Source organism: Talpa europaea (genome assembly GCF_964194135.1).
Source record: "Talpa europaea genome assembly, chromosome: 9".
In the NCBI taxonomy this organism is placed as follows: Eukaryota; Metazoa; Chordata; class Mammalia; order Eulipotyphla; family Talpidae; genus Talpa; species Talpa europaea.
Window position 1 is genome coordinate 114,702,338 of NC_140076.1, and position 13,653 is coordinate 114,715,990.

At 49.7% G+C, this 13,653-nt stretch overlaps 2 protein-coding genes across 2 annotated transcripts; one reads left to right on the forward strand and one right to left on the reverse strand.

Moving 5' to 3' along the window:
* Nucleotides 1–1,757: 1,757 nt before the first annotated feature.
* On the reverse strand, nt 1,758–8,391 carry PEX11B (peroxisomal biogenesis factor 11 beta; the record flags this gene model as incomplete). The annotated part of the gene is made up of 4 exons (XM_084243112.1): nt 1,758–2,160; nt 6,735–6,936; nt 7,508–7,623; nt 8,336–8,391. The coding sequence occupies 4 exons, from the start codon at nt 8,389–8,391 to the stop codon at nt 1,758–1,760; spliced, it is 777 nt and encodes a 258-aa protein (XP_084099238.1).
* Nucleotides 8,392–9,104: 713 nt separating this feature from the next.
* LOC311176841 (gonadotropin-releasing hormone II receptor) lies at nt 9,105–13,551 on the forward strand (the record flags this gene model as incomplete). Its single annotated transcript, XM_084242480.1, has 3 exons — nt 9,105–9,614; nt 12,501–12,711; nt 13,148–13,551. 3 exons carry the CDS (start codon nt 9,105–9,107, stop codon nt 13,549–13,551), a joined length of 1,125 nt encoding a protein of 374 aa, XP_084098606.1.
* Between the last annotated feature and the right edge of the window lie 102 nt (nt 13,552–13,653).

Sequence of the window (13,653 nt, forward strand, 5' to 3'; positions counted from 1 at the left end):
CCTCCCACTGGCAGCTAAAAATAAAGTTGGAAGGAATGGGAGGAGTGATGATGGGGAACTGTGGGGAGCCCCAGACCAAGGCAAGGACGCTGAGCAAACTCACTCTTTCTCTGCCTTGATGCTGCCCCCTGGAGGCGTCATCTACACCCAGCTCGTGACCCTTTCTGCTGTCTTTGTCCTGCATGTGGCCAGTCAGGCCCTCCCCGCCTTGGAACAAGAAGGGAGACATAGGAGAAAGACTCCTTGTACTTCCATAGCCTGTCTTTTTTTTTTTTTTTTACCGATTTATTTATTTATGCACACAAGAGCTGGGGTACAGGCCAGAGATGCGGGAGGGGATTCATCAGTGACAGAGCAGGGAACAGAACAGGCTGACTGAATTACACTGCTGAGGGGAGCAGCGGGTGAGGCAGGAGAGGTCTGCTGCGCCACGTCGGTTGCTCCCTGGCTGGGGATCGAACTCGTGCTGCAGAGGCTGTGGATTGCTTCATAGTGCGGTGCTTAACCCCTTGCGCCACCAGGGAGGTCCTCCCTCCATAGCCTTTTCTAGCTCAACCTGGGGCCTGGGAAGAGTTGCTAAGAGAAATATCTCCTCACCTACCCAGGGGAGCCCTGACATGTAAAGACAGCCCACACGCGAAGTCTGACCTGGCCCGCTCCATGTAGTTCTGTTTGTGATTTTCGCCTATGCTTCCTTGTGGCCTTACAGTGTTTGGAGGGACTATGAACTATAAACTGGTATGGGATAGGTTTTGTACAGCCAGGATAGTTACTTTCACATTAGAACCTGTCTCCTTAACAAAGCTATAAGCTTCTGAAATTGGGCACACAGGGCTTCCTGGCTTTCTGTGACTCCTGCACACTACAGGTACTCAATAGGGGAGTCTAGGTGATGATGCCAGTGGCTAATCCCATGGAAAACCCAAACCACAAGCGGAGAAGAGGCCTCAGATGACCAGAACACACAGGACCAGACAAAACATCAGTGAGCAAACTGATCTTTAATTTGCTGACCCGGAGGTTTCTCTACATTTTGGGCATGTGCCACAGCTATTTACACAGAATCATTGTACAATATTTACAGCAAGATGCTAGACACAGCATCACTCTGGATAGGCAAAGAGGGGGTAAGAAGAGACTAGGGAACGGAGTCCTGAAATCGAAGTGTAAGCAGAAATCTGCAGGGATGAGTGGAGGGAGGTTAGGGGCCAAGTCAGGAGGGAGGGGTTGGTGAGGTAGACACGAGGAGGGAAGAGGAAGCATCAAACCGCCTTTGGTGCATGAGGGAAGAGTCCACTGGACACAAAGTCTTTAAAATTATGATATGGAGTTTGAAGGGGGTCATGTTTGCCACACGTCACCTTTGTGAGGAAAAGAAGGCGTTTAGAGGCTACAGCTCACAGCTTCTATCTCCCTTACTAAAAAGTAATTCTGCTGATTAAATTCCTCAGACAGAGAACGAAGTAGGGGGAGAGATGCAGAAACAGAATCTTAAATAGATGTAGGAGAGACGATGAAAAAGAGTTAGTGAGACACAGACAATGTAATGAAGGAAGAAGAGGACAAAAGCTCTGGCAGATCTGAACATTAGAATCAACTTCACAAGTCACCTTTCCTCACCTCATCCACCCGTAACCCTTCATCTCTGGACTGTAACTTTGACCAAGGAGTAGAAGCAGAATGAGGGTGATATGATGGGGATGATCTAAGAGTCCATCTCACCAATTCAGGTTCCCTCCTTATCCTGTGCCAGAATATCAGGGCTTGAGTCGTAGCCAAGGGCAGATTAAAGTGAGAATAGACAGGATAGAGGACACGAGGCCGCAGAGCCCCACGATCCCAGGACCACAGCGCCAGAGGCCTAGTTTGTCCAGTGGAATACAGAGATCGCAGGCATTTCTGACCACATCCAGGAGAAGAGGGGGGTGGCTTCGAAGGACCCGAGCCAGGAGCAGGAGTCGGAGTCGAAGCTTCAGAGCCAGCTGAGGCAGGCCTCCTCCTGGAGTTCCTGGGCCCCCAGGCTCCCCATTTTCAATTCCTGGGATTCCTCCTCCAGAACCCTTCAGTCGCCTGCTACAAGCTGAAGACTCTTGCTCCATCAGTAGGCGAATCTCGTAAGCGTCACGGCTCAAATTCATAATGAGGGAGAACAGGTAGTACCTGGGATAGACAGGGTAGAAGGGTCAGCCAGAGCTCGTATTCCCTGCAGCTTAGCCAACAGAATGCTTAAACCTTTCTCCCCATGGCACAAAGGGATCATACAGATCATAACACCAGAAGTGAACGCTATTTTACCCACAATTAGAAATGTCCTCCATCCCTCTATAACTAATGTGTTTATGTACACCTTAGGGTCCCGGCTTAAAATTCATGAGCATCATGAAGTCTTCCAAGATCAACCTCAAGTTTCACTTTTACATTTGGCAACTCACTGGCATACACACATTGAAACTTGATCTATAATGGCCTCCCTGGTGGCACAAGGGGTTAAGTACCGCACTATGAAACAATCTGCAGCCTCTGCAGCACGAGTTCGATCCCCAGCCAGCCAGGGAGAAATCACATGGCACAGCAGACCTCTCCTGTCTCCCCCGCTGCTCCCCTCAGCAGTGTATTTCAGTCAGTCTGCCTGTTCTGTTCCCCACAATGTCTCTGGTGAATCCTCTCACCCTCCACATCTCTGGCCTGTACCCCAGCTCCTGTATGCATAAATAAATAAATCTTTTTTAAAAATAAAAGTAATTTGATCTATAATAATTTAATTTTTGGGGAAAGAACAAGTTTCAGTTGTTTCAGAGACTCAGACATATTACTGATCATCTAAATCCAATCCTTGGGCCTTCCCGGTGGCGCAGCGGTTGAGCGCTGGGTTGCGAAGCTGCCGGCGACCTCTGCGGCGCCGGTTCGATCCCCAGCTGCTCCCCGGCCACCGGAGGAGGGTCCCACATGGCGCGCAGACCTCTCCTGCCGCCCGCTGCTCCCCTCAGCCGTGTACTTCGGTCCTTCTGCCTGCTCTGCTCCCCGCTCTGGCTCTGGTGAATTCTCTCACCCTCCCGCGCTTCTGACTGTACCCAGTGCATGTATAAACAAACAAACAAATAAATAAATAAATAAATAAAAAGATTTATTTTAAAAAAAAATAAATAAATAAATCCAATCCTTAACAAAAAACGAGGCAGAGAGGTATTAAGCATGTTAGCTTATAAATTCCTTAAGAACAGCCTATGGGGCCTCCCCGGTGGCGCAGCGGTTGAGCGCTGGGTTGCGAAGCTGCCCGCAGCCTCTGCGGCGCCGGTTCGATCCCCGGCTGCTCCCCGGCCAACAGAGGAGGGTCCCACATGGCGCGCAGACCTCTCCTGCCGCCTGCTGCTCCCCTTAGCAGTGTACCTCGGTCCTTCTGCCTGCTCTGCTCCCCGCTCTGGCTCTGGTGAATTCTCTCACTCTCCTGTGCTTCTGACTGTACCCAGTGCTTGTATAAATAAATAAATAAATCTTAAAAAAAAAAAAAAAAGAACAGCCTATGGTTCTGATTTTTAATGTTCTCTGACAACTGTGGTCTGTAGTGAATATACTTGTCTTACCTCCAGAACATGTCCTGAACCCAACCACATCTCTCTGACACTCCACCACCATCGTCTGTGCCACCATCACCTCTTGCCTAAACTACTGCCTTAGTCCTTCAACTGACATCTCCATGGTCACCCTTGCCCCCAACCCCACCGATCTAATCTCAAAAAGTAGCTGTCATAAACATTAACTCCTTCCTATCACATTTAGAATAAAATTTGGGTAACTCAGGCAGGTTTACAGAACCCAGCACCTGGTGCTGCCTCTATGACTCCATCTCACACCTTCTTCCTCCCAATCACTGTGCTCCAATCACATTAGCTTCTTTCTATATCTTTTTTTTTTAATGATTTATTTATTTATACAAGCACTGGGTACAGTCAGAAGCGCGGGAGGGTGAGAGAATTCACCAGAGCCAGAGCGGGGAGCAGAACAGGCAGAAGGACCGAAGGACACTGCTGAGGGGAGCAGCAGGCGGCAGGAGAGGTCTGCTCACCATGTGGGACCCTCGCTCAGTGGCCGGGGATCGAACCGGCGCTGCAGAGGCTGCGGGCAGCTTCTCAGCCCAGCACTCAACCACTGCACCACCAGGGGAGGCCCTCTTTCCATATCTTGATCCCATCAAGTTTATTCTTGCTTAGGGACTTTAAACCACCTCGTCCCTCTACCTAGAATATTCCCCCTTCCAAAATCTTCACATGGTTGGCTCTTTCTTGCTCTTTGGAACTGAGCTTACATGTCACCTGTTCAAGAGAGTCCTTCTCTAACTCCCCATTCTGAGTAGCAAGCCAATTACTTTGTATCGCATGATCTTTTAATTTCCTGCTCAGCACTAACTACTACCTGATATTTCTCATACATACTTTCTTCATGTCTGTCTCTTCCTATTACAATGTAAGCTCCATAACAGCAGGGACCTTGCTGGTTTTTCTCACTGTATCCCTGCATCTAGCCCAGTGCCTACACCATAGTAAGAGCTCGATTAATTTGTTGAATGAAATGCATGAACATAGGAGATAAACTCTTCCAGGAAGCTGCTTTTCTCTAGACCTGCGTGGCTCACCCATCATATATATAAGCTATTATGTACTATAAATCACTGAGAAAGAAGAAAAGAATGGATGCTAATATAAAAGCACAAAGACAATCACAGGGAAACAAAAAGTAGTACAGATGATATGTACACAGATAATTTCATTCCCAAATCATATTTCTCTCCACCTTCATTACCAGGCAGTGCCTCAGTTCAAGCCAATACCATCTCTTGGCCATATCAGGCCACTCCTCTTCTCTTGCCCCACACAATCCATCCTCCACACTGCAGCAGCAGAGACCTTCTTTAGACACACTTTGAGGGCCTCCCCGGTGGCGCAGCGGTTGAGCGCTGGGTTGCGAGGCTGCCCGCGGCCCCTGCGGCGCCGGTTCGATCCCCAGCTGCTCCCCGGCCACCGGAGGAGGGTCCCACATGGCGCGCAGACCTCTCCTGCCGCCCGCTGCTCCCCTCAGCAGTGTACTTCGGTCCTTCTGCCTGCTCTGCTCCCCACTCTGGCTCTGGTGAATTCTCTCACCCTCCCGCGCTTCTGACTGTACCCAGTGCATGTATAAACAAAACAAACAAACAAGCAGACAAATAAATAAATGGAACATGCCTCTATTAAAAAAAAAAATTAAAAAAAAAAAATAAAAAAAATAAATAAATAAATAGACACACTTTGAATAGTCACATCCCTGCTCAGAATCCACTGTGCTTAGGGTAAAATTTAACCAAACTAAACAAAAACCAAACTAAACAATAAACCTTACCATTGCTTAAAATGTCTGGTAGCTCTCCAGTGTGAAGTTATTTATTAATTTTTTTAAAAAAGATTTTTTTTATTATTTATTTATACAAGCACTGGGTACAGTCAGAAGCGCAGGAGGGTGAGAGAATTCACCAGAGCCAGAGCGGGGAACAGAGCAGGCAGACCGACCAAGTACACTGCTGAGGGGAGCAGCGGGCGTGGCAAGAGAGGTCTGCGCACCATGTGGGACCCTCGCTGGTGGCCGGGGATTGAACTGGCGCTGCAGAGGCTGCAGAGGCTGCAGAGGCTGCGGGCAGCTTCGCAGCCCAGCACTCAACAGCTGCGCCGCCAGGGGAGGCCCTACAGTGTGAATTTATTGCCCATACTCAATACTGCTCATCACACTGGGTTTCTTTTTCTCTATTTCCTAAAGTCTTTCAAGAGAGAAAGGCCTTAGAACATACTATTTTCTGGTTGGAAATGTCTTCTTTTCTTTAGACTTCAAGTCTGAATGAAATCATTGCTTTTTCAAAGAGTTCTTCTCTTGCCTTTCAATCTAAATTAACTTCCCTTGTTATATATCTCATAATATTCTGTATGTCGTTTTCCACCAGTAGTTGGTTTGGTGGTTATTTACTATATGGCTTCACCATTACACTAGAACCTTCGTGAGAGCAAAAACCATATGTGTTTGATGTTTTGCTTGAATTCCTAAACCACAAAAGCTCCTACTTAGTATTTCTAGAGTGAATGAATCAGCAGGAAGTCAAAGGCATAACATGTAGTATAGACAGAAGCAGAATTAAAGCAATGTATTATTTTATCTTGCCCAATCTTCATCATTCATCACAGGGGAGCATCTGTCTTCCATCTGCTCCCATTCATTATTCTCTGATAGTTAAGATCTAAATGAAAATTGAAAGCTAAGGCATTGGTTAAGAGGTATATATATATATTTTTTTTAAATATATTTTTAAAAAATATATATATATTTTCTTTTTTTTTAATTCTTTTTTTTTTGGTTAAGATTTATTTATTTATACAAGCGCTGGGATACAAGCCAGAGGTGCAGGAGGGTGAGAGAATTCACCACAGACAGAACAGGGAGCAGAACAGGCAGATCTACTGAAACACACTGCTGAGAGGAGCAGCGGGCAAGACAGGAGAGGTCTGCCGCGCCATGTGGGAATCTCCCTGGCCGGCCGGGAATTGAACCCGTGCTGCAGAGGCTGTGGACAGCTTCACAGCGCTGCGCTCAACCCGCTACGCCACCAGGGAGGCCCAAGATGTATATATTTTAGGAAGAACTTGAGAGTTCCTTCTCTCAAAAAAGGCAAGCTATGCAATATGGAGAAAAAGGTCTTATAGGATAAAAAGATATCAAACCTGAATGAACGCTGAGCCCACTTCTCCTGATCCACACGAGGCGCTAATCCAGACTTCCCAGCCCACAGAACATTGTCACAGGCGAAGTACAAGGCTCGGTTGAGGTGACTAACAGTGATGCAGAATCTCAGGACAACGTCTGACAGGTGCACCGCTCGCTTGGCTGACTCAAGGGCATCTGCTGAATTACCCAGGCGCAGAACTGGTGGAATTGGCAAGGAAAAGTAAGGATTTGGAAGTAGAGCGGCAAACAGAGAACAAATCACACAGAGAGAAGGCAAGAGGGTAAAAGTCCAGCAAGTGACAGAAACAACAGCAAAACTTAAAAAAAATTAAAGAGCAGAAACCCTTCTTTCAACTTCAAATTTTAATTAGTGTCACAGTTCAGTTTCCCTCAATTTGCCCCATACTCTTCAATCCCTCAGGGCTCTCCTACCCTGTTCTCATATCCCAACTGGGAGGCACCGAGGGGTAAACGTGAAGGCAGGGAAGGAGGGTAAAGAAGGGAGCAGAGGGGCCTCCCTGGTGGCACAAGGGATTAAGCACAGCACTATGAAGCAAACCGCAGCCTCTGCAGCAGAGTTTGATCCCCCTGCCAGCCAAGGAGCAACCCACATGGTGAGGCAGACCTCTCCTCACTGGCTGCTGCTCCCCTCAGCAGTGTACTTCAGTCAGTCTGCCTGTTCTGTTCCCTGCTCTGTCTGGTGAATCCTCTCACACCCGCATCTCTGGCCTGTACCCCAGCTCTTAGTAAGAAAGGCACGGCTACTTACGCTTTCTCCCTAGGCTCAGATGACCCTCCAGTTGACGAATCTGCTTCTGCAACTCAGGACTGGCCCCGTGTTTCTGCAGCGCGTGGCCAAGAAGGCAGCAGGCATACTGCGCGGCCCTGGAGGAGAGAGCAGGCAGGTAAGACGCAGACCTCCCCGGGCTCCCCAAAAATGTCCTCCAGCACGGCCTTTCCCCTTCCCCAGCTGAGATCATCTCCTGGCCTCCTCGCCAAGCCCATATCTCACCGTTTCTCCTCCCGGCCAGAGGAAGGGAAAAGCTTAGGGATGGAAGAGAGCGCAAAGGTAGCCGGGGGCACTGCTCGGAGCTGAGAAAACGGGAGGTTTGGCAACGAGGGGGCCTGAAAGGGACCGGGAAGCGGCGCGGGGGCCGTCGCGCGCGTGAGGCAGGAGGGCGGGGGCCGCGGGCGGCGGGCTACTCTCCGGACCGGGAGGCGGGCGGTCCCGGGGCCTGCGCGGGGGCGGGGCGGGGCGTCCCGGGGGCGCGGGCGGGCGCGGAAACTCGGCGTCCCGGAGCCTGGGCCGCTCCCGCGGCGGGCGGACGCGCGTTTGTTTCCCCACCGCCCCGCGAGGGAAGTGCCGGCCTCGCGCGGACGCGGCCTCCCCGCCGGCCCGCGCGTGCCTCAGCGCCCCCATCTTCCCCGCGGGCGCGAACGCGCATCTCCTCAGGGCCGCCCGGGTCGCGCCCCGAGGGCCGTGCGGGCCCCCGTAGCCCGGGCTGACCCGCGCTCGCCCCGGAGCGCCGTGACCGCGCCCGCGAGGGTCCCCCGCCGCCCGCGCCCGCGCCCGCCGCCCGCGCCCGCCGGGCCGCACCTGCACAGCCGCTCGCGGGCCTGGCTCTGCGCGCTGAAGCGGACCCAGGAGTCCATGACAGCGGCGGGCCCGGCTCCGCAGCGCCGCCCCGCCCCTGGGCACGCCTCCCGGGCCGCCTGACGGGGCCGCGCGAGGGACAAACGTCATCGGAACAGAAAGCGAGCGGCGCGGCCACTTGAACGGGGCTCCAGGGCGAAGGCGCCGTCTCTGGGCGGGCACTGCGGGGCGTCCCCGCCGGGGCGCTGCCCTCCCCGCGGGCCTCCCGGGCCTCAGCGCGCCGCCGCGGGCCTTCTCCTTTAAATCCCTGCCGGGGGCGGGGCCTGCTGCGGGACGGGGGCGGGGCCTGCTGCGGACGGGGCGGGGCCTGCTGCGGGGCGGGGGCGGGGCCTGCTGCGGGGCGGGGGCGGGGCGGAAGGCTGCAGTGTCCCGCCACCCGCGCGGACCGTGCCCCCGGGTGCATCCCGGGATCCCCCCAGCACACGCACACGCACACGCACACGCACACCCCAGCACGCCCGCACGCTCGGGCGCGTGCAGGACTCGGGGCTAGAGTTAGATGGACGCAGAAGCCAGCAGCGGACCCGTTCCCTGAACGACCCTGACCGTAGGACAGGTGCCCTCCAGAATACTGATGGAGAGTCTGCAGAGACAGAGCCTTAGTGGACGAAGTGCGCAGTAACCAGCTCCAGATTCCACATAGGAGGGCGACGAATCAGGGGTCGAAGCTGGCCTCTTCATCCCCCACCGCCCCTTCCTGCTCCAGGGCAACATGTCTGCTGCCAACAGCACCCCTTGGGGATCAGCAGCGGGGGAGGAGGCCTGGGCGGGTTCAGGAGTAGAGGTGGAGGGCTCAGAGCTGCCCACCTTTTCAACTGCAGCCAAGGTCCGAGTAGGAGTGACCATTGTACTGTTTGTTTCTTCGGCCGCAGGGAACCTGGCCGTGCTGTGGTCAGTAACGAGGCCGCAACCCACCCAGCTCCGCCCCTCTCCAGTCCGGCGACTCTTTGCCCATTTAGCAGCTGCCGATTTACTGGTCACTTTTGTGGTTATGCCCCTAGATGCCACCTGGAATGTCACCGTTCAATGGCTGGCCGGGGACATCGCATGTCGGACACTCATGTTCCTGAAACTAATGGCCATGTACGCCGCAGCTTTCCTGCCTGTGGTCATTGGGCTCGACCGCCAGGCGGCAGTACTGCACCCGCTTGGACCCCGCTCAACTGGAAGGAAACTTCTGGGGGCAGCCTGGGGACTTAGTTTCCTGCTTGCCTTGCCCCAGGTGAGTGGTTTGTTGGAACTCAAGGCTAGACAAGAATTTGGGTACATAGCATGGTCCTTTGAAATTTAGGTGTGCTTGGCAGTGGTCAGCCACTAATCCTCACCGGTTACCTGTGCTCTCACTTTTGCAAGATAAGATCATGGCATTTTAATTTGTTTGCTAAGAGTCTATCTCTTAAAAGCAGTACCCAGTACCTTCGGCTTTGCTTTACACTTGGTTTCCACTTCATTGCATCTCCCCTCGCACCTGCTTCAAGGGATTGTTGCAGAGTAACTCTGGGGCAGGAAGGAAACCTATGTGGGGGGCTATTAATAGGACAGCTAAGTCAAGGCCTTTGGATAACTCTTTATGGTACATTCATTCATAGACTCAAAAAATAATATGCATCATTCCCAGACAAATTCAAATGCTAAAGATAGAGCAACAAAGTCATACCTTCAAGGAATTTAGACTAGGGTAGGAGGCAATCTAGTACAAAATTACGAATCGGTGTGTGGTCAAGTTATGTTCAAGGTAAGCAGAAGGAGCTAAAGAGCAACAGGGAGTCCAGGGAAAGGCTCCCTGAGATGTTAAAATTTGATTCTTGCCAGACAGATGTTAGGTAAGTTAAAGTAGAAGGAATGCTGGGGAAGGAGATTGAGAATCTCAGTCTCAAAGTGGTTGCAGCTAAAGTTGAGGGCTAGAAAACGGTGAATAATGAGCCTGGAGGGGGGCAGGAAGGGCTTGATTACAAATATCATTTGTACTTTTTCCTGAAGGCAGTGAACAGACATGAAAGTAAAAGGCAGAGTGACATCATCAGATCTGTATTCTTTATTCTGATTGTGGTGGAATGGGGGTAAGAACTGGAGAAAGCATCTGAACTTAATATCAATTAATCAAGATTCAATAATGAAACTAACTAGAAATCTAGAAAAGGGCAAAATGTAAAGCAGTCCCTTAAAAATAAAACCACTACTGCCCTCTGGGGGAGTTGAGTGTATCTTGGGGACAAGGATTAACATCACATCTGGTAGGAGCCGTGATTTCAATGTCTGGAATGACAGTGCATTATAGAGACAGATTTAAGATAGGATACTAGATCTAAAAAGGTAGTCTGACTATAGTTCTAGGACTATATATAGTCTTCCAACAATATGTTGGAAACAAGATTTCTGCCACCCCAGGCTTTTAAAATCCTGGGGTATTGCAATGCAAAAGCAATTAGTTGGGTTTATATAAAGCAAATTTTAGATATGGACTGGGAGTCAGAAGCCTGTTTTTCTTGCATCGAATGCTTGTTTTGTTTTTTTTAAGTCTAGGTTCTACCAATAACTATATGGTTGGGTGAAATCACGTGAAACCCATGGGCCACAAGATGGTGAAACAGATTAAATTCATCACGAAAACTGATAATCTGGTAGTAATTGCAATCTCCATTTGCTTCAAGGGCAAACTGGTGATGATTCTATGATTCCTGTGCAAAAGGTGACATTTTGGTTCCAAATGAGAGTCCTCTTGCATAGGGTCTGCATTGTCCATAGACTATTTAAAATATTAACATTAATAGGGCCTCCCCTGGTGGCGCAGGCGGTTAAGCGCAGCACTGCGAAGCTGTCTGTAGCCTCTGCAGCACAGGTTCAATCCCGGACAACCGTGGAGATCCCCACATGGAACGGCAGACCTCCTCTGTCTTGCCTGCTGCTCCCCTCAGCGGTGTATTTCAGCCAGTCTGCCTGTTCAGGTCCCTGCTCTGTCTCTGGTAAATCCTCTCACCCTCCTGAAATCTGGCCTGAACTTGTATGCATGAATAAATCTTTAAATATATATATTAAGGTTAATAAAAGGTTCTTTTGTTTAAGCATGGTGTTAGTGCTATGAGGGAGTTTGAACTATTTTTGTAGGCTTAATTTTCCAAGTATCAGAAATAGTTGAAAGGAAGGTTTCTTGAGTCAAAAGTGGTAAATTGTATACAAGGCAAAGAAAAAAAAACAAAACAAAATAGGGTAAGAAGAGGCAGAAGAAAGATTCTGAACTAAAACTATAATTCCAGGAGCCATGCCTTTTTTTAACACTCCTCACAATGTTTCAGTGCCTCCCCCAAAACCCCAGACATAGATGAACTCAAGAAAGGGAGAAAGACCACTCCCCAACCATTTTAGAGTAGGCTGGTCAGAACCCCAAGCAGCTCATGAAATAATATGTCTATGGCCAATGCTATTCATCTTTCCTATGTCCCTCATGCCTGCTGAAATCATTTTCCAAATACCTTATATCTAGGAATCTGATACCTACTGAGCTTGCCTTTTATCAAATAGTGATTTAATATATACTACCTTGTCCCAAATACCCTGAAGTTCTCAGCAGAAAAATACTGTACTAATGCAAACCCAAATCCAAAAGGGGAGGGGGCAGTTAGCAGCATTTGGAAAATGGAAAATTTTATTTAGCTTAAATGGTGAACATTGTTTCACCATTATACTGTCTACGACTATTATAGTCACTTCACAGAATGGCTGCAAAATGGCCTGAAATTTTAGCAACATCCACTTTATACTTTTTTCCACAGTATTAATCAGAAACATTAGGAAAATCATTTCAGCTAAAAATGTTGGTAAGGTGATAGATATTCCTTTATAAAGTACAAGGTCAGAATAGAATTTGAGAAGGCAGGATTAAGTTTCAGGATTTAACAAACTAATCAGCTCCATCACCTAAGGGGAAAACAGGGGTTTTCAAGTTACATTTCCAACCTTTTAAAAATGAACCACAGATGAACCACTACTCAGCACTGCATTGCGCTGCATAGATTTAAGGATGAAATGAGCAGAGACCATGTGACTGATGGGTAGTTTATGGAGGGAAGAAGAGGGGAACCGGTCCTAATAATCCTCAACTCCACTCCAGCTGTTCCTGTTTCATACTGTCCACCGAGATGGGCCAGTCCCTTTCACTCAGTGTGTCACCAAAGGCAGCTTCAAGGCTCACTGGCAAGAGACCACCTATAACCTTTTCACCTTCTGCTGCCTCTTTCTGCTCCCACTGACTGCCATGACCATCTGCTATAGCCGCATTGTCCTCAGTGTATCCAGTCCCGGGACAAGGAAAGGGAACCATGGTGAGACTTCAATCCCCAAGCCCTATACATGCCCTAAACCATTGCCTGTAGTCCCGTTTATTTCTCTGATAGCTATCAGTCAAACCAAAAGCAAGAGCCTAACCATAGCTCTAATACCCGATGCTGCACGTAATTCTGAATGTCTTCAGGTCTAACCAGCCTCTGAACTCTTGGATGCCATCAAGTTTTAAAGTAGACTTAGCAGCTTCCTATGACATAGCACCTCAATCAAAACCTTGTCTCCAGCTTATCCATCATAATCCCTGGGGGAAGGGAGGCTACGGTTCCAGCATCAGTTTACAGCATCACCTCCTGTTTGCAGTATTCTCATCCACACAGGGGGCAGCTCCATCCCACTCTCTGTCCATCCATCAATCACCGTATTTTAAGTCAGAAAATGAGTGGTTCTGAATAAGTATATTTTCTAAATTTTCAGCCCATGCCGGTGAGTTTGCCCTACGCCGCTCCTTAGACAACCGCCCCCGTGTTCGTCTGCGGGCCCTGCGACTGGCCCTGCTTGTTTTGCTGACCTTCGTCCTCTGCTGGACACCCTATTACCTGCTGGGTCTGTGGTACTGGTTTTCTCCCACCATGTTAACTGAAGTTCCTCCCAGCCTCAGCCACATCCTTTTCCTCTTTGGCCTTCTCAATGCTCCTCTGGATCCTCTCCTCTATGGGGTCTTCACTCTGGGCTGCCAAAGAGGGCACCATGAACTGAGCATAGACTCCTCCAGGGAAGGAGGCTCTGGAAGAATGACCCAACAGGAGATTCAAGACCTTAGACAGCTGGAAGTACAAGGAAATGTGCCAGCAGGAGAAACAACAGAGACATCCCTATAACATCCATTTGCTCTGGACAGAGTATAAAAGAACAGAGCAATTCTTTAAAACCATGAACTATCTCACTTCTATCCCCACTCTCTTAGCTTCCAAGAAAAAGAA